Source organism: Plectropomus leopardus, chromosome 17, assembly GCF_008729295.1.
Source record: "Plectropomus leopardus isolate mb chromosome 17, YSFRI_Pleo_2.0, whole genome shotgun sequence".
Taxonomy (NCBI): Eukaryota; Metazoa; Chordata; class Actinopteri; order Perciformes; family Serranidae; genus Plectropomus; species Plectropomus leopardus.
The window spans coordinates 17,247,197-17,267,661 of NC_056479.1; the positions used below are offsets into that span (position 1 = coordinate 17,247,197).

The 20,465-nt window shown below is 38.9% G+C and overlaps 1 protein-coding gene across 1 annotated transcript; it reads left to right on the top strand.

Moving 5' to 3' along the window:
- The first annotated feature begins 5,663 nt into the window (after positions 1-5,663).
- LOC121956772 (ethanolamine-phosphate cytidylyltransferase-like) lies at positions 5,664-20,232 on the top strand. Its single transcript, XM_042505150.1, has 13 exons — positions 5,664-5,946; positions 13,410-13,498; positions 14,012-14,173; positions 14,287-14,353; positions 14,445-14,529; positions 14,608-14,649; positions 15,881-16,013; positions 16,087-16,169; positions 16,266-16,343; positions 17,445-17,510; positions 17,603-17,668; positions 17,768-17,856; positions 18,046-20,232. Exons 1-13 carry the CDS (start codon positions 5,816-5,818, stop codon positions 18,158-18,160), a joined length of 1,206 nt encoding a protein of 401 aa, XP_042361084.1. The 5' UTR covers positions 5,664-5,815; the 3' UTR covers positions 18,161-20,232.
- Positions 20,233-20,465: the final 233 nt, after the last annotated feature.

Sequence of the window (20,465 nt, forward strand, 5' to 3'; positions counted from 1 at the left end):
TATATATATATATATATATATATATAGTATGTTTTCTTAAGTGTAAAACTACCTGTAAAAAAAAAAAAGAAAAGTTGTGTTTCTCAACCTTGGAATGAGCCGTTTATATCTGCATAGGGATTGGATCCTCATCCACGGAATCCGCCATGTTTCGCTGGCATATTTCTAAATTCAACCAAATGTAAAATATCTAACAACATTTGTGGCCAGCTGGGTTTATTCAGTGTTTTTACCTATTTGAATCACTGGGTCCGTTTGTTTTTTTGAGAGACAGACCTCTGCAGATAATCTGGCTCCCGGTAAAAACCTCCTGTACGTCTGGATCTTAAATTATCAGAGAGAAAAGGTGAGCACAAATGAGCGGGTACTGGGCTGTTAAACACTGATGTATAACATGAAACTGCTTTATTCTGTGCTAAACCACCTCGTCAATTTGTTTCGGAGAGGAAGAGACCTCTGTGAATAATTCGGCTCCCGGTTAAAACCTCCTGAACATTGACCCTTGAAGTAATTCTAATGGGCAGAAATTTTAGCTGGTTGCAATCTGCCTCTAAATCTGCCTAAATCTCACACACTATTCCTTTAATTGTTTTTTTTTCTTCCTAATGTTGTAGAAAAATGTCCTCAAGATTATACCACTGAGATTGCATCAGTGAACTTGAAGGGTACCCCGCCAAATGGTGCAGCATTGTCTTGTCTGAATTTCCCCTCTGGTCTTCAGATTGTCAAATGTCAAGCGGTAGGGTTTGGCTGAGGGTTTGTATGCACTAAGCTCCTGCTTGTTTTGCTCAGGACAAAACAGGTCGCTCTAAAAATGAACAAACCATTCAAGATGAGAAGCAGGGACGGCAGCTCTGTTCAATTTTGTTCTCCTTTTTCTTTTATATAATAAGCATGTCATAAAGGGCTTCAATCCACACTCGGAAAGAGACACAGCAAGACCACGTAGAATTACAATCAACAACTGCTGCCAGCAGCACTCCTTCTGTGCCAAGCGTCGCATCACTCTCCTGGTCCTCTAAAAAGGAATTTAACAGTGGAGCAGTTTTACACCTCAAGGTGAAAGTAGTTGTGTAATGACATTAACCGAATGCACTTCTTCTGGATCTCACTCTCCTGCTGGTCAGAATGTCTTATAGTGTCGGCGAGGTGTTAATCTACAGTCACTCTCAAAACTACGCCTCAGCAAAAACTCCATGCCAGAGACCTGGGTGCTGGTTATACTGTCTGTGTGCAAGTATCCTATCCTCAACATGCTTAGCTATATACATTGACTGGTTAACTGTGGGAAAATATATATCTGACTCTTGACATAGCCCAGTATTGATGTTGGCGTCCTTATTGCTGTGGCAGTCTTGTGGAGTGAATCTTTTTTTCGTGTCAAGTGTCTTTTAAGGTGTTCGAGCGGCACCGCCGACCAATCTCTCGATCTCCGCTAGAGATGACGACTCTCTCTCTTTCTCACACATACAGGTGTATAGTATGTAGCTACAGTAGGTATTAATGACCATTGTGAAAAAGTGACCCTTAATATGCAACTCAGTGGAAAGGTGTGAAAGAGTAGATGTACGAGTAATCAATATTGTCAAAGTGACTATGGTCTGTTATTTAATAATTCTTGCTGTTTTGTAGTTTTTTTTGTAAAAAAAAAAAAATGTGTTTTTTTATTTTGCCCTCAGATTTTGAATCTCATAAAGGAAGAGCAATTGGCCCTTGTTTATCGTAGATAAAAGTGTGTACAGTGTTTAAAAGGAATCACAGGACAGTTGCACTCAAGCCTTACTCACTAATTACTCTGGTCTTAAATTGGCTGAATTTCCCGATATTGGACACCCAACTCAAAGATATCGCTATTCTGTAAATGTTTGTGGACTGAGCAAAACAGATGCTACATTAAATTCTGTCACAAGGGCCACTTGCAATATTTTATTTTCTTCGGTATGCGTGCGTGCGTGCGTGTGTTTTGTACGTTTGAGGTTCCTCTGCTGCTACACCAGTCATTAATGCTCGTCGTTTGCTGTAGCATCATCCACAACGTTTCTGTTCTCATTATGTGTCGAGTGTGTATTTGAAATTGATCTTAACACTGTAATTTGTTCTGCAGATTTCTATTTTACTTGGTTATGGCTTTTGTTTTTTCTTGTTTTTTGTTTTTACAAGCAACATGTTAGAGAGGATAAATAACAGCACTTGTGTGGCAGTTGAATTTAATAGCTCTCAAGACAATTTTTTTTCATGAAATTATGCTTTGAAAACAGTCGACTGTGCAGGTTTCTTCCTCTGACTCTATGGAGCGGGTCTGTGTTTCAAAGGTATAAAAATCTGACTAAAGTGAATAATACAAAGTTAATTATCTGTTTTGTTATTTTTTCTGTATGGGTTGTAATAAAATATTGCAGTACTTTGTATGAAAACAGACAATAGTTAATTGTAACTATTTATAAATTAAATTATTGTGTACTTTTTGCAATCTGTAGATAAGTACTATGTATTCATATATACAGTAACAACTGTGGATTTTAAACGTGATTCTCTGAGGTGTCTAAGTTATTGATGTATATATTGTATGTTTGTTGATACAGCTTACTTTATTTTCTATAAGACCAATAAAATGTTTTGGAAAATGATATTACTGTGTCTTTGGAGGCTTTTAAACACTGTTGAAATGGGGTTTTGTCATATTCTGTGGCGTCATTGACCCAGTTTGATACTTGTAAAAATAAACCGGCGGGGAAGGCTCTTTGCCGTCCAGGGTGGGTTTTAGAAGACAGCGATCATTTAGATGGCACGATTTCTTTTTCTGTGATCCAAAAAAAAGCCGTTGGGCGACCCACTTTGGCTAACCTCAGCGGACATATTTTTGGCCCGACACGAGTAAAACATTAGAGTCATGAAGGATGTCTAGGTGTGCTTGTCCTAGATTAGGAGGAGTAGTGAGTTAGTCATCTGTGCTCCCTATGGGCCTCCTAAACCCCCCTCCTCTGTCTCAGTGCACCTCATCAAACATCACCCTCCTCAGCAGCGTTTCAACCCCAGCACATTCAAAACACATCTCATGAGAGAACATGCGGAGACAAAAAGACAGATGGCTGAAGGCGAGCCACATCTTACCATTCCATCCTTCGGGGTAAGAATAACCCCGGTGCCTGTGCACTGTTGCAGAGTGGTATTGTTCCTCCCTTCTCTTAAATTGAAGAGACTCCTACAGGTCTGTGTGACCTGTGCCTTAAAACAGGCTTCTCTTTCTCTGGATGCCTGCCCCAGACAACCGGATGGCCTCTGAAGAGTTGATTAATTTGGCGGGTTGGGTTAAGGTGAGCTGGTGGGCAATCTAGGACAGCATTCTTCATCTTCACCCACTTCTGCAGCAGGTGCCTGCCCCAGTTCTCAGACCACAGCCCCGCTGTACAAATAATGTTGCCATCCCCATCAGCAAGGCCATTCATTTAGCATGTCTGCCCTGCCAAAGCTTGGCATGGGGCTCCGCTCTGCAAATGTCACCATGGCAGAGGACATGCCTGTTTATAAGAGATGCCACGCTGGGTGAGAGGTGTGTTTCTCCCTGTTCACATCAGCAGTTATTTGAATCACACAAAGCTGTTGTGATGGTGCATATGAGGTATTCTCATCCTAATATCAAACACCATGATTATTTGGTGAGTGCCGTCCCATCATTTAGAAAAACCTACAAGGTAAGAGCCAAACGAAAGACTCCAGACAACTAGTGAGACAACAGATAACCAGGATGTTGTGAGGAGTGAATCTTTCCTCAGTTTATTTGCAATATGTGGGTCTGGGTTTCCCTCTGCTGGCACCTCTGTGTAAAGACTGTATGTAGCTATTTAACAGGGTTTTTTCTACAAGATGACGCCACACAGCCTCAACAGAAGGATTTCCCCCTACAGTGCACATCTTTGTTTTCCCTCTTGTTAAAGGTTGAAAACTATGAAAAAATATGTCCCCAGAGTGACACATTGTACTGTTATTATAGCAAAGGGTGGGTCGGTTTTAAGTGTCCCCTTACTTTATACACGCTATAATAGAAACACGTGCAAATGCAAACTAATAACAGCAACATAGTACTTGTTTGTGCATTCAGATTTTGTAGACACTGTGTGAGTTAGCCATTCATTCAACTCAGTTTTGTCAGAGTATGCATGCTGATGTTATACTGGACAATTGCACACACCACTAAATTATCTTTGTGGAATGAACACAGTCAATACTGATAAGGGTATCAACAAAATTTGAACATTACAATCTTGTTAAGGATTTACTGCAAGGCTGTTGGTTTGCATACTGGTATTATGTATGTATGTATGTATGTATGTATGTATGTATTTATTCATTTATATATTCATATACATCATGATGTATTGGCTAAGCCTGTTCGCACTTAATTTAGTCTTGTTTTTGTTTTATTCATTATGTAGCCTACATTTGTTTAATTGACCTAAACCAAGCCGCATTACTATATTATTAACTATTTTTATTATTATTATTATTATTATTATTATTATTCTAATAATGCAAAGTCAAGGCATACATGCACACATACAAAAGGGAACTTTTTGTAGAGAAACAATACAACAAATTTGCAATAATACTTTAAAATAATTTCTCTATGCTAAATTAATCAGATGGTATAATGTAACTTTGCTAGTGGGTCAATATGTTTTGATGATAGAAGTGTTTGTATTTCTTGTATTTTGTTTGTATTTCAGTTTGTATTTATTTAATCTATAACTTGTTTGTTTTTTGTTGCTTTGTTTTAGGCTAGTTGATTCCAACATTATAAAAACACAACTACAGCAAATTAGAGGGATTAAGGGACAAATACAAAAATTAAAACATAAAATAATACCAATAATTATAATTGATTTTAAATGCATTAAAAAAAAAGATAGTGTAGAGGTATTTTCTTCTTGGTTGTGATCTCTGAGGTCACCATAAATTTACAATAACATTTTAATATGATTTTTATACATGCTAAATCTTCAGATGATTTAATGCAACGTTGCTCAGTTATCCTGTACATATTACTCGATACAGTTACAATTTGTATGTATTGAAGCTATAACTTATTTCATTTCATTATTTGATCTTCATTTTCATATTACAATATATTATAATTGTTGATACTTTCCCCCAAAACACAAACAAGAATATCTCCAGTGGGCTATTCATTATTTTTGATTATTTTGCTGGGCATGTTATATATATTTTAAAGACAAAGGAAATTATCTCTATTGTGGTTGGTGTTTTACAGGAATAACTTGTGGAACTGAACGTACAGACCCCAAACTGGCACTTCATCAAAGACATCTCTGGCAGAAAGCCTGCTGTTTCTGTGGGAATCCAGATCTTGTCACATGACAGTGGAAAACGCCGCTATTATGTAACAACATGTCGGCTGCGTGCACCGGCACTTCATCGTACGATCCAACCTGAATCAAGTGCGCCGAGATAAACTCACATCTTCATGTTCGGTCTTTTCAAAATAAAACCAAGCACTGTGATATGCGTTGCAATGAGTTTTATGAACAGCGCTTGCTTTCCTTCTTGGCTTATCTGCTTTCTTTGGCAAGCTTGACGTAACGCGTCGTGCGCATAGGTCGTGCGTCGTTGCGTCGCACCATAGAGGAGGCGTTTGCGCATCGCGCTACTGCTGCTGCTGGAGCTGCCGCTGCTGCTGCTGACACACAAACCGGCTGTCCTGCACTGAAACGGGGCGCCCAACTGCCACAGTTCACCATCTCACCTGGAAGGAGTCGCTCTGTTGCACTTTAAGTGTTCATCACTCAGCAGCTTCAACATGATCAAGAACGGACACCACCACCACCAAGTCAACACGGCAGCCGGGAAAGACGCAGGGACGACCCCCGGCGCTGCAGCATGCAGTCCCGAGAAGAGGAGGCGAAGAATCCGGGTGTGGTGTGATGGCTGGTGAGTAATTTACTGGGTGATTGATGGTGTCGACAAGATGCAGCATTGTTCTTATCGTTTGCATCGAGCACGAATGAATGAATGTATCACGGTGTCTGACATCTACCACCGGACAGGCCTGCTGCAGGTGACACAGCTCCCAGGACTGCTGCTTCATCCTGCAGAGATATCAGGAAACTTTTAATTGAATATTATCTTTTATATATTCTGCTATGCGAGCTTCAATGGGCAGACACATGGCTATTGTAATTCAGGATTACTTTACTTTTACTCTACCTTGTTGCTGGGACATCCTATTCTCAATTTTCCTCATCAGTAGACACATTATTACATAATACCACCAGGACAGATTAATATATTGATCTTTTCTGCTGCAATTTATCGTAACTCACTGTCATCCAGAGGGAGCCTCCTAAAAATGACCAGCTCAGGTATACTCTGTAGTAATGCATAGTACCGACTGCACTTAACCCTTTAAAACTCGAACCGGTTGGCTTGGTTTCTGTCAAAAACATGCGAAGAAGGCAATGAGCAACAAAAAAAGAAAGAAAATAAGCAAGAACTTAGTAAAAATATAACAAAATGACCTGAAAATTATTTTTGAAATAATAATGAAAAAGCACTACAAAAAAGTAACGCAAATATCAAACAAGGAAATGACTTCAAAAAAGTCATTTAAATAATATTAATTCTGTAACATATTTTTGATATTTTTTTCCCCTTTCCCCAAGATGTATTTCCCTAGCTTTTTAGAGATAATTCTAAATCTACTAATTTCTTGATATTTGCAGGATATTTGTGCTTATTTTTTGCTTGTTTCTTATTGCCTTTTTTCCAATGTTTTTGAAAGAAATTGTACCAATTTGGTTGGTTCAAAGGTTCAAATACTTATTGAAATGTGTCTGAATGCAGCACAAGAAAAGTGATGTCACTAAATTGTTCAAAAGGTTAATGCAGAGCTTTATTAGAGTCAGAGGCAACAACATTTTTTTACACAGTTGACAGCCTATTAGAATTAAGATGCCATTGTCATGCAAGAGTAGTGGTGGGAATCACCAAAAGCCCCATGACAAGACATTATCACGATACTACCAAAAGTTTTGTATTTGCAACATTAATAATATTTATAATAAAAACGATGTATTGATACAATATTGTTATATTGTACAATATGTTGCTGTATCACTTTTTTTCCTCAAACCTGTGAGCAAGGCACAGGCTAAATGTGTAAATTTATGTCAAGGTTTACAAATATTCTTTTAAAAATCATTGGATTTGGTCACTAAATGTTGCACTACAAACTTTGTTATTGACAGCAAAATCAGACTTAACTAATATATGGGTATAAAAGCCTATGTAATGCATATATAGGCCTACATAAAATCCATACATAACCAAGAAGGTCATACACTGCCACAAAGATGTTCGAGGACCAAATCTGATATTTAAGGATATTTAAATGATCTTCAGGAGGCACTTTTTAAAAGGCCACTCTGAACACGCTTGGTATAACTTTTCATGGGATTATTTTCATGATGCCATAATGACACCTGTACAAACAAGGTGTCTCCTTTCAGCACGGTGTAATGGAATAAAAAACAATTATATCAGGAGTTGAGCAAGGCGGTCACGCAGCACCAGGCGCGTCTTATAATGCAATACAGGTGATTAATGTGAACACACAGCTGTGGGAAGGGCAAGGCTAACCAGGCAAATTAGCACTTGTGTTCACATCAATTGGCGAAACATGTACAACAAAGGTCAAAAGCAAAGATGAGCTCTGTTCACTCTGTTCCTGTTAACATGACAGGCAGTAAGACGTTATTGTTGGCCACTCTTCTTCATGTGACAGACGAGCCTAATGATGCTGAACTCACTGAGCAGGTTTCATGAACTGGACTAGGTAGAGTTAAAGGTTTTAGCGTCATGTCAGATGAACGTATGGTGCTCAGTCAGTGCACTACCATTCCAATCACCTCACCTTGGCACTCTCAGGAGGACTCGGATCAGATAGAGAATACATCTGTGCTGCTGTCTGGTTAACAGAGCATCATGGAAAACCAAGAATTTGGCCGATGTTGAAATCTTAATTTTACATGACAAAGTGTTAACTAGCTATGGATCACATAGTGACATTCAGGGTACAAAATTAGCACCATCACTTAGCCAAATGCTGGTAAAATATGCAAGTGGCTGGTAGATTTGCCTCACTCACCATTCAAAAAATACAATGGTCATCTATTGAGTGGCTGTTAGATTTTGAACATTTACGAGTTATTTGGCAGGTGGACAGAAAAATCAGTTTTGCACCTTAGTGACATGTAAAGGGTTATTTTCACTAAAAAACAGAAAATGTTGTTTTGTAGTCTTTTAGTATTCTGATTCTGATGATTTTGCTGCAACCCTAAAACAATGGATGTGAATGGCATTTTGTTGTACACCTGGCATTTGGGGAAAAAAACAACAAAAAAACCTCAACAACAACCTGTTTCCGGAGTCACTGTCCACACTTTGGTCTATACATTTTTTTGAAAGCTAATTTCTGCAGAAAATATTGAAAACTGTACAAATTATGAGTTTGCAATAGAATCTTCAGCTCTATGTTTCTTAAAAATGCAGGCAAACTGATTTGTTGATTATTCAATTGACAGAAAAGGGATTCCCAACTATTTAGACAAATAATTGATTGACATTTTTGAAGCAAAAATTCCAATATTCACTGTTTTCAGCTCCTTATATATGAGGTGATGTGATAGTTTTCGTTGCCTATGTGACAGCTAATTGAATATCTTCCAAATTTTTGACCAAAACAGGCTATTTGAATATGTCACCATTAGCTTTTTGTTTTTTATAACAAGCATTTTTCACAATTATCTTTAATTTTTAAGCAAATTTATTAATCAATAATGAAAATAACCATTAGTTGCAGCCCATGAAGGGACCCTTTAAGATGCCTCCTCTGAGAGAAACACCAAGCATTGGTGGACAGAGTGTGCAGCAGAAAAATAAATGTTTTGAATATCTGTATGAAGGCCAGGATTACGGTGGCTTTCTCTGGTAAAATTCCTGCCATTTAGGTGTGGCTGCCTGTCCTCGGTTTGATGGAATGTTGCAGAATATTTGGGATGCCAGAATATTAACCGGTGGGGTGAGCATGCAAAGAGAGCCAATGTCAACAGAGCTCATGCCATTAACCCCCTCTAACCTCTAATGCGCTCAGAGACGGGTACGGCCGCTGTTGCCTGTGCAGCCGTACCCGTCACTGAGCGCATTGTTTCCCTTGAAGCCCTACTGGACGCCACCGCACTCTTACTGACATTCAGCGTTGTCAGCGGTATGAGAGGAAAATTCCAAGGAAAGAGCACAGTCACTTCTTTTGTTGACCCTGCCCCCTCCTCTCTGTACAAAGATGCTTATTTGTCACAATGAAAAGAGGTGATGGGGTTAAAGATCAGTTGTCAGTGAAGCATCATCAAGGAGGAGTGTAAAGTCCACTGTGTTTCTGCTGAGGTAGTGTGTCCAAACAGGCATGTAAATGTGCTATTTAAAGCCTCCGCAATGTAACAGTGTGTCGTATTTATTCCTTATATGAGTTTATTACTGTTATTATTATTATTATTATTATTATTTATATAGGACCTTTAGAAGCAGAGTTTACAATGTGTTTTGACAAATAGTAAAAACAGAGACAAACAGAAAGTTAGGATAGAATAAAAAACTTAAAATAAAACAAGACAAATGCATGCAAGACGTAAAATGTCAATATAGAATAATACTAACAAATAGACCAAAAAAAACCCAATAAATTAAATAAAACCACATATAAAAGAAATAAAACATAAATACAATTGGTTAGATACATTTTAAAAGATTGATGTAAAGGCGAAATTACATAAAATGTATAAAGTCTATAAAGATATTTTTTAAGAAGTAATATAAAAGTAGTCATATTGGTGTCCTGAGAATGAAAGACCTTGTTGTACAACATCAGCACCATCTTGGTATTTTCACTTTTAATTCAACTCAAACATCACCAGAATGTCAAGATTTTAAGTTTGTACTCCCTTAAATCCGACACGTGTCCCATTGTTTTCTGTTGCTTTGCTCTCAAGAAGCATAGGTGCTGTTCGGGTGTCCGCTAACAGGCTCCACTTATTAATATTTCACCATCTCACGGTCATGATCCATCCCTGCTAAAAAATACAACAGGAATACGGTAACACATGTTGGGCACCCAGCTAGTGTAACACCCCCAAAAAAGCAGCCTCCTGCTCTTATGTAACTCTGTCTAGGTCTCCAAGTTTTCTTCCCTATTCATTCACCTCCAAATGCCCCCCCCCCCCCCCCCCACCACACACCCCCACACACACACACACCCTTTCACTGCATTCTTATGGCCCTGCTCTATCACCTCAGAGCCCGAGCACGTGGATCCCATTTCAACAGATTGACAGCACAAGACGCAGAAAATCCTGCCTCCTCGACAACAAGCCGTGTGCATTTTGCTGAGGATGTATCTGAATCACGTAGACAAGCCCCAGAGTCTTGCAATAGTTGTTTTTGTGTTACAAATCCACTCAAGTGCAGTCCAGGCTGTTTGCAGTCAGGCTGTGTATAGTGACACAGCAGCAAGGCACAGATGCTGTCTTTCATTAGCATAGCCCGGGGCTGAAAACAGCACGGGATTCTGTTGCTCTTGTGCCTATGTGCATACTGTACTTCTGGCGTCTGTTTTCTTATTGATTTTTGAGGATGCTATTCATAGAGCTGTTTTACTCCTGACTCCTGAGAGAGCTTGCATGCAATTTGATATACTAAAGAGTACACATATGCCAATTTTTATATTTTTTCTCTCTCTCTCTTTGGGGAGTTAATTGCTGTCACAGAATTGCTTTTTTTATTTAATTATTTTTTTATTGAACCCAGGTAAGTCTAGTTGAGATCAATGATCCCCTTTCAAGGGACTCTTGGCCAGACAACAGCATGAGAAAAGTTACCAACAACAGCCACAGTAAAAAAACATAAAAAATATACAATAAACATAAATAATACCTACACACCATTAGAGGCATGCCATATCATATCATTTACAATACTACTGGTTTGATTTTTAATGTGAAACATTCATATACCGATAATGGCAATATTTTTAGTTGTTAACATAATGTCATCTTACCGATAAGTACAGCAACAAAAAGTATGGCTGAGAGCAAAACTGCTTCTGGTTGTTGTTGTAAAACTAAAGAAATTAGACTTTATCTTTGTTTAGTTCTGTCTGGATATTTGAAGGCAAACTGTTACATTTATGCTAAAAACTATGAGGCTTATTTTGTTGCGGTTGTTAAATAATATAGTACATCTTGTTTTATAGTTGTTCTTATAATCTAAAATACAGTATTTTTATATTTTTAAGTATTTTGTCATATCACCAAGAAAATCGTCATCACAAAAATACCCTGAAATATTGTATGAGAACTTTAAAATCAAGCAGAGGGACCAGTTCTCTTAGTTTCTTTTTGGGGGGTTTTCCAAGTGAGGGGAGCAAAGCACATAAAAGCTTTCTTTCACAGCTCAGTCCGTGCACTGGAAACAGACGAGACTAAATCTTGATATCTCAGACTATTGCTACAGTCATTTCTTTGTTCAATCAAATTGTAAATGTTTGAAGGAAGTTTACCCATTAATGCTTTAAATAATTAAAAAGTACCAGTGACTGGGCCTTCGAAAGGTCAAAGATGGCCAACCAGCCCTGGAAAAAAGCACATAGTGATGAGTGAGAGCTTTGCAGTTTGTGCAAATCTCAGTTGCACGATGATATGCAGCATCTAACATGAACAAGCAATATGCAGATACATTTATATCAACAGATCACCGTAATCCAGAACCTGTAAAACTGTGGTAGCAACTCGTCTTTTTCTCCCTTTAAACTCAGCTTTTTAAGAAGACAGTGAGTCATCAAGCAAATACAGAGACATTTGTAACATGAGACAACTTCTAACTTTTTTCCCTGAGCAGTAATAGTATCAGGAGTGTTCACAGGCTTTTTCTAATGGTAATGTAACCTCATATTCTGTGATTAGACTTCAATAAACTCAATGCATCCTCAGTGACACCTGCAGTCGCTTTCACCAGTCACATTCTTCTCTTTTTTTGTGCAGAAGTCAATATCTCCGTCCAAGTAGAGCAGGAAGAAAAAGGATCAGACTGATGTCAGCTGTTGGCTGTAGCAACAGTGATGGAAGGCTAATACCCATCTGTTCTCTATTACTATGCTAGATTACCACGTTACAATCTCAGACTCCAATCTGTGCTAATCTAATTATCTACAGATGGTATCAGAGCCAGGGTGGTGTGAAGTGGGAGGGAAAAACACACTGACTGTGCTGTTGACTTTTTTTATTTGTTGAGACTTTGATCAGATATCTAGCAGATCATACGATGAGTATGTTTGGTGGGTTGATACACTGTAAATCTTAATAAGGTCAAGGTCCAGATGAAATGGAATATAATATAATGTTTTCTTTTATGTAAAATCACCTGAAAATTAGAATTGTCATGTTTTCATTACCTTATTATGAGCCATTTATATCTACGTAGAGTGGGGGTTCTTGTCCGGGGCAAACTGCTTTATTAAGTGTTTTTACACTTTTTTTTTTTACTTTTAAGATTTTTTAAAAAGATTTTATTTATTTGGTAGGAAAGCTATAGTGTGAAAGAGGGAGAGAAAGGAATTGAACCTATGGTCGCCGCAGCAAGGACATAGCCTTTGAACACAGGCCGCCTGCTCTACAAGGTGAGCTACAGAGTGCCCCAAAACACTGATTTTTATTATGAAAGTGTTTTATTGCAGTGTTTTTACAGGTTTTATCACCTGTTCTGTTTTGGAGATGAGGAGACTTCTGCAGATAATTTGGCTACTGGTAAAAACCTCTGCAATAAAAACTGGAGGAATCTTAATCGGGAGTTTATGTTTGGCAAACGGGAGAAGTTTCAGTTGGTTGTAATCTGCATTTCTCACGGCTAGATGCCACTAAATCGTATGCACTGCTCCTTTAAATTATCATATGGGTACTTTTATAAGTTTTAGGCCAAATGCTAAAAATCTGTTGATCTCCTACATTCCAGGTTGTTATTGCGTTTCATTTATTCCACAATATTTTGATCATCTTCCTTTTTTTTGTCAATATTACAAAAAGTTGTAATCTATACAAGTTGTGATCTATACACCAAATGCTTTTTAATATCTTTCTATCATCACAAATACAAGGCATAGTGTACTGGAGAAGACGTACACTTGCCATGTGATTTAGAGTGGCTGCCAAACCTCATTACTGTAATCCAAAAAATCTTCTGTCGTTCTTTTTCAAACCAAAAGTTTAAAAAACAATTCTTTCATTACCTCAGCTCCTGTGCCTCGCCATGATAATATAACTTTTACGTAACTTCTCTTTCTATCCTCCCAGTTACGACATGGTTCATTATGGCCACTCCAACCAGCTGCGGCAGGCCAAGGCCATGGGAGATTACCTCATCGTTGGAGTACACACAGATAGTAAGGCTCTGAAGCACTGACTCATTTTCCCTCCTGACTCCATATCTTCAATGAAAACCCTCTCTCTAAGGTCTAGCTCATCTGTACATGACTTTTTTTTCATCCCCTAATCTGATACTCCTCCTTCCTTCATGCGTGATTCAGCCTGGAGCTGCTGGCTCTGGGGAGCCATGGCACCTGTAGTCTGTTTATGATCTAAGTCCCATCATTACCAGGCGGACACCAGCTGTGCCCTATACGCTTTAAAGGGGCTGTTATGACAGTCATGCAGTAACTCAGCGATAGTGTCCCCTCTCCTATGGCATACTGACATTATAATAACCCAGAATGACTTCATAGTCAGGCCTAGCACAGACATCTGCTTAAGCGATACAATATCTTAATGATGAAGGCGACGCTCTGTTCAGTGACGATAAAATCTGCTTATCAGACTGTCATGAAAATGGAGATTTCTGTCTCGCTGTTCTGCTCGTGTTTATGTGTATCAACATTATGGTTTTGTTTATTTTCAAGGTGAGATTGCAAAGCACAAGGGTCCGCCAGTCTTCACTCAGGCAGAAAGATACAAGATGGTGCGGGCCATAAAATGGGTGGATGAGGTCGTGGAAGGTGCGCCATATGTCACCACCCTCCAGACCCTCGACAAGTACAACTGTGACTTCTGTGTGCACGGAGGTACACTCTGTTACTAAATCACGTCTTTATTTTTACACACAGATAGATTCATAGTCAAACAGTAACCGTCAGCTCAAGGTATAATGCTAAATGGCTGATTTTTATTGTTTCAGATGATATAACACTAACAGTGGATGGGAAAGACACATATGAAGAGGTGAAGAAGTCAGGGCGATACAGGTGAGCTTCCTTTTAAGAAATGCAGAAATAACAGTTGTTTTGACATTTATGTATTTCTAAAGTTGTCAACATGTGTATTATGTTTTTCCAGGGAATGCAAGAGAACCCAGGGAGTTTCAACCACAGATCTGGTTGGCAGGATGCTACTGATGACCAAAGCGCATCATAGCAACATTGTGAGTACAAATTTATTCTCTCTGTATCTCAATCTCAGTACACAGCGCAATCCTAAATCAAGCCTCTCGTCTCTTTAGGATAGTTCAGACTATCAGCAGCACACAGACAACTTTGGAAAGGTAGGTACCAAACAAAAATGTATGGTTTTTTTAATGCTTTTGTCATCAGCTATATCAAATCCTCAGCATGTTAACAAACTTTTAATTGGCATATGTTTAACCCTTTAAAACCTGAGCAAATCGGCTTAATTTCTTTCAAAAATGGGGAAAAGGCGATGAGCATTAAATAAGAAATTAATAAAAAGTTAGAAGACAGTTATCTGATAATTAGCAAAAACTGAAAAAAAGAAAGAAAGACAAAAGAAAAGAAGCAAAGTAAAAAACTAAACAAAAACAAGAAAAGGACCTCAGCAAAGTGTGTAACAAATTTAAATAATGCTGTAATGTCATTTTAAGTATAGGCCTATAATTATGGTAATTATGGTTATCACTTTCTGGACATATTTCCCTTGTCTTTAAAAAAATCGAAATATACTAATTTCTTGCAATTGTTCTGCAAGTTTTTTTTTTTTTTTTTTTTGCAAAATTACTTGTTGCCTTGTGTCCATTGTTTTCAAGCGAAATCTAACCAGTTTACACAGGTATCAGATATGTACATACTTCTGAACAATGCTTGAATGCACCACAAAAAATGATGTTGTTTCAGGTTTCAAAGGGGACTTATTATGCTCCTTTTAAGGTTCATACTTGTACTGAAGGTTTCTACTACATGTTTACATTATACTACACTGTAACACTATTTTAAAACATACAAAGTACAGAAAAGCATAATAGGTCCCCTTCAAAACCATTTTTTTTGGCTCTTCTTTCACTGTTTTGTTGTTCAAGTAGTTGAAGTAGCTATGTGGGCCAGACGTCAAACATTATTAAACAAAGGCCTTTACTGTGTGCCCACTTAATAATCAAGTTGCAGGCCTTGCCAGTAAAACAGTGAATGCCACTTCTGTTCCTTCGATTGGGAAAGTAGCTCAGAGTCAACATGCTGGGGATTTAAATAGTGTGAAAGCAGCAGAGGGTCTCTTCACATTTGAACATTTAGGACTGGCAGAGGGATGCTGTGAATTTGGCAAAGGTTGAATAAATGTGCGGAGGATTTGTGGGACATCTTTGAGTTCGAGCACATTGCTACTCACCACTACACCACTAGGTGGCAATAGTGAAGCACTCTGGTCTCATGTGCTCAACATTCTCCAGTGATGATACTGTATCTGTACTGACTTGCATTCGTCTAATTGCTACACTGTTTGTACTCATTGTGCCTTTTTCTGGATTATGGGGGTCACATGGTCAGAAGGGCCACAGTCCCTGGACAGGGGTGTCTCAGTTCCTGCAGACCTCACAGAAGATCATCCAGTTTGCCTCTGGCCAGGAGCCTCAACCCGGAGACACTATCATCTATGTGGCAGGAGCCTTTGACCTCTTCCGTATCCTTTTAGAGCCTGTTGATATAAAATAGTCAGCTTTTTGGAAATTTACCCTTGACTAGTCTCCCGCCAGACATCGGCCATGTGGACTTCCTGGAAGCAGTGCATAAGCTTGCAGAAAAGCCATACATTATAGTGGGGTTGCACTTTGATCAGGTGAATCTCCTTTTGTTATTTTTTTTTTTTATTTGCTTGAGATTTACTGCCTCCCTGAGTCAAGCGTTTACATATCCTCTTTGATAATATTTTCAGGAGGTGAACCGCTACAAAGGGAAAAACTACCCCATCATGAATGTCCATGAGAGAACCCTCAGCGTCCTGGCATGTCGAGTAGGTTCTTCCTTTTGTTCTCCCATAGACTGTATGAAAGCAGGCTGTATGAAGAGCAATGCACCTTGATACGTATAAAACCCATATAATTGTGAGCCAGTAATTCATGCATATCCTATGTAGTTAGGAAGGCTGACTGGAGTAAAGAAGGAGGTAGCAAAAATCCCAAAATTCCATGTAACAAGGCAGCTTGGGGTGGCTGATGGGTCAAACAACACAGGACTTTTTCCTTAGGACTTGTGTTTGTGTCCCAAGTGAAACCAAGTGAACTTTGAGTTATTTTAAGGGTACATGATCACTATCACTATGTTTCTTTTTCTAAACCTAACCAAAGTAACTTTATTTAACCAATCCTTAACCTATGTAACTTTCAGTAAGTACGTAAATTTACGTTAAGTATGTCACGTCATTTATGGGACACCAATTTACTGGATATCATAGATATCTCAGGTGAGAATATGTTGAAAAAGGAAGTTAACGTAGCCTATGCGCCTGAAAAGTGAAGCTAATTTGGAAGTGCTTTAAATCTGCATTCTTTCTAATGGCCAGCAGGGGGCGACTCCACCACTGGTTGCAAAAAGAGGTCCAGGTGTATTCATGTATAGGAGAAAATGACCCTATTTCTCACTCTATTTATTACCTCAGTAAACATTTTCTTATTGAGTTTATTGTGTCAAAAGCTAGTTTGAAGTCTTCTTCAATACAGCATGAGGTTCATTTAGTAAATTATGGCCCCATTTCGACTAAAAGATAAAACTAGGTATGCCTTAGGGTGTACATGGCTACCTTGTCATTGACAAGTCATCACCATGGTGACCTGTCAGTCAGGAGAGAGGTGTAACATTGCTTATTCATGCCAGCTCCACGCTCTCGTCCAAGTACATTTACTTCTAGCTCTAAAAAACCAAGATGGTGACGGCCCAGTGGCTAAACTCAAGGCCACAGAACGGTAGTCCACAAACCAACAGGTGACATTATGGTGGCCTGTTCCAGACAGTCTAAAGTTCGTCCATCATCAACACTGTACATTACAACTATTTATCCACAGTTAATTTTGTGTGTGACTGATTTCTGATTTTGTTGTTTTACATTTCCCAACAGTATGTGTCAGAAGTGGTGATTGGTGCACCCTTTGCAGTCACAAAAGATTTGCTGGACCATTTTAAGGTAAGTACAGGCAATACAATTATCTCTCATTGTTAGATAGTAATATTCTCTGAGACTGAAATGAATAAAGTAGCACATCTTTTTATCCACAGGTGGATCTTGTATGCCATGGGAAGACAGAAATATATCCCGACAAGGATGGCTCTGACCCGTATGCTGTAAGACTCCAAATTCTGTCACATAAAGTTGTTTCTTTTAACGCTGTAATCTGCAGAGATGATACATTTCATTAATATGGCTTGTTTTTTCACATCCAGGAGCCAAGGAGGAAAGGAATCTTGCGTACTGTTGACAGTGGGAACAGCCTCACTACGGATGCCATTGTGCAAAGGATCATCAAAAACAGGTAAAATACCAGCAAAATTCCTGTCAGCTCTTAGTTAAACCAAAAAGGCTTAAAGGCAGAAAAAGCTAATTTTATGTTATATCCACTGTATGAACAACTATTTTTCTAAGTTAAATATATAGGACATTGTTGTTTGCTGCTGTGGATCACACTGAGACCTTTTTTTCCAAATTCCTTGTTTTTATTCAGGTTGCTATTTGAAGCAAGGAACCAGAAGAAAGAGGCCAAAGAGATTGCTGTGATTCAGGCCATGAAACGACAAGAGGAAGAAAAGACAAAAGAAAGAGCCCAGGCTGTTTTGTAGGAAGGCCCCAAACAAGCACCATTGACTAAGTGTCAACATAACACTGACAAGCTCAATTAATCGAAACTCATGTAAATCAACTTTTTTATATGTTATGACACCCTCCACACACGATTCTGGTTAATAACAGCAGTCCTTGCAACAGCCCATTGATAGCCAGGGCGGCATAGTCTGCTGTGGGATCATCAGGCATACAGCATGTGTGTGTGTGTGTGTGTGCGTGTGCGCGCACAAGTTTGTGGGGGGATCGTCTGTCTATTAATATATTCAGCATATGCAAATATATGTTTATGTCAGTCAACAATCACAGTTATGGACAGACAAAAGTTAGAGCAAGGAAGATCTATTTTATGTCTTCTGATATTTTTGATTCCTAAAGTACTTTTATTTTTTTGCCTTCAAAAATATTGAATTTTTAAGTGTTATATTATGGGATTTAGACATATGAAGGGCAAGTGTGGGGTCCTGAGATGTTGTTCAGACATTAAACTGTAACCAGGAAGTGATTTGATTGGTCATTTTCATGGGGTTGTTGCTGCTTTCTGCCCAGCAATGGGTGGAGCCCCGAAACTGACCTATCTATGTATATACTGTATGTACTGTATCTATGTATTATAAAGTCATTACTGGCTCTCTGGAGGACGCTAAAACCACTAGAATATTAGAGCTAGATAGCAGTATCGGCAGCCAGAGTTGGGCCAGTTTATTTGGCCTGGTTCTGGGGCGTCACTCATTCCGAGTCTTAGCCAGTCAGCCAACCAGATGCAACCCCAACTTATTTCTTTCAGTGTGCAAAGTTTGAGCTGATGCTGGGTCAGGTCATTCCTTTAATGATGCCTAGTGATGGCAATGGCAGCCGCCAGAATTTGGCCATTTTACTTGGCCCCATTCTGGGTCCAAGCCGAGTAGGGGAACCAAATGCAGTCCAACATATTTTTTACGGCATACCGAGTTTGGGCTGATACTGGGCCAGGTCTTTTTGATAATGGCCCCTTGATGGCAATGTCTACCAGCCACAAACGGGCCATGTTACTCGGCCCTATATCAGGTCTAAGCCAAGTAGGGCAACCAGACACGACCCAACTTATTTCTGGAGTTTTGGCTGATGCTGGGCCAGGTCATTTTGATGACCGCCCAGAGAGGCCATCGCCAGAATCAAGCCAGTTTATTCAGCTCAATTCCTGAGTCAATTCAGCTGGGCACCTGGATTTGACCCAACTTATTTCTTCTGGCAGACCTATTTTGGGCCAATGCGGGGCCATGTCATTTTGATAACAGCCCAGTGATGGCAATGTTGGCAGCTGGAATCAGGCCACTTTATTTGGCCCGGTTATGTGGCGTCATTCATCTGGAGTCGCTGCCGCAACTGGTGGGGCCTAACATTTTTCTTCTGGTGTGCTGAGTCCAGGCCGATGCAGGGCCAGGTAGTTTTGGCTACCTTGGCTGCTTATCTGCATCTTACTGGGGTTGTTTGGATGTCAGAAGGTGTTGAAACTCTTTGGGGACCTCATGTACATATCAGACCTTTCTCCAGACTGCACTGACTGCTCAGAAATCATCAGAACTGTTTCTGTTTTACTGGTAGAGCAGGTTTTTAACTCAACAATGCCTGGCCTTTTGAGTGCAATTGTATTTTTTTAAACCACTCCTTAGGTTTATCCTAATATAGGGAGCACTACAGCGTTTTAACAGACTGCTTTTAACCTTTTGTTTTAAGAGTATATCTAGAGAACTATGACAGATGCTCAGTGTTGTTGACTTGATCATGAAATAGACCTCTGACTGTCATTGAGCCCTGAACAATTTAACCTCTGTCTCTGTATCAAATGGGATTAAATAATATATTTTTTGTAGATGTATATTTTACTCACGTCCTCTCCATTAACTACTGTATAGATGGTTTCATATTGTTTAAAAAAAGCCCATAATAATATGTCTGTATGTCAAGTTGGAATGTATTCAGTGTAGGCTATAATGTGTATGTTATTGTCAACTCCCAGTTGATGAATACTGTAGAAACTGATTGGAATACAGTATACTGTTGCTTATAATAATAGCATTCTAATCTGAAAGGTTATTTGTCATCTTCTTTTCTCTAAACGGAAAATGTCTGGGTGTTTATTGCAATGTCTGTCTTCAGTATAAAGTTAAAGTTAATGTTTGGAGACAGAAATGACCTTTGATCAAAAAAGGAAATTATCTGAATTTTGAAACTTATGAATGAGTCACATAGAGCTTACTGTCAGGTCATTAAGAGTACAATTTTTTTTAGTAGCAGAGGCTGGTACCCAGCAAAGATCTGTAA

Coding starts and splice junctions, on each gene's coding strand:
- LOC121956772 (XM_042505150.1), top strand. CDS start 5,816: ATGATCAAGAACGGACACCACCACCACCAAGTCAACACGGCAGCCGGG. Junction 16,014..16,086: donor AGGAGCCTTTGACCTCTTCC/GTATCCTTTTAG, acceptor GTCTCCCGCCAG/ACATCGGCCATGTGGACTTC. Junction 16,344..17,444: donor TCAGCGTCCTGGCATGTCGA/GTAGGTTCTTCC, acceptor ATTTCCCAACAG/TATGTGTCAGAAGTGGTGAT.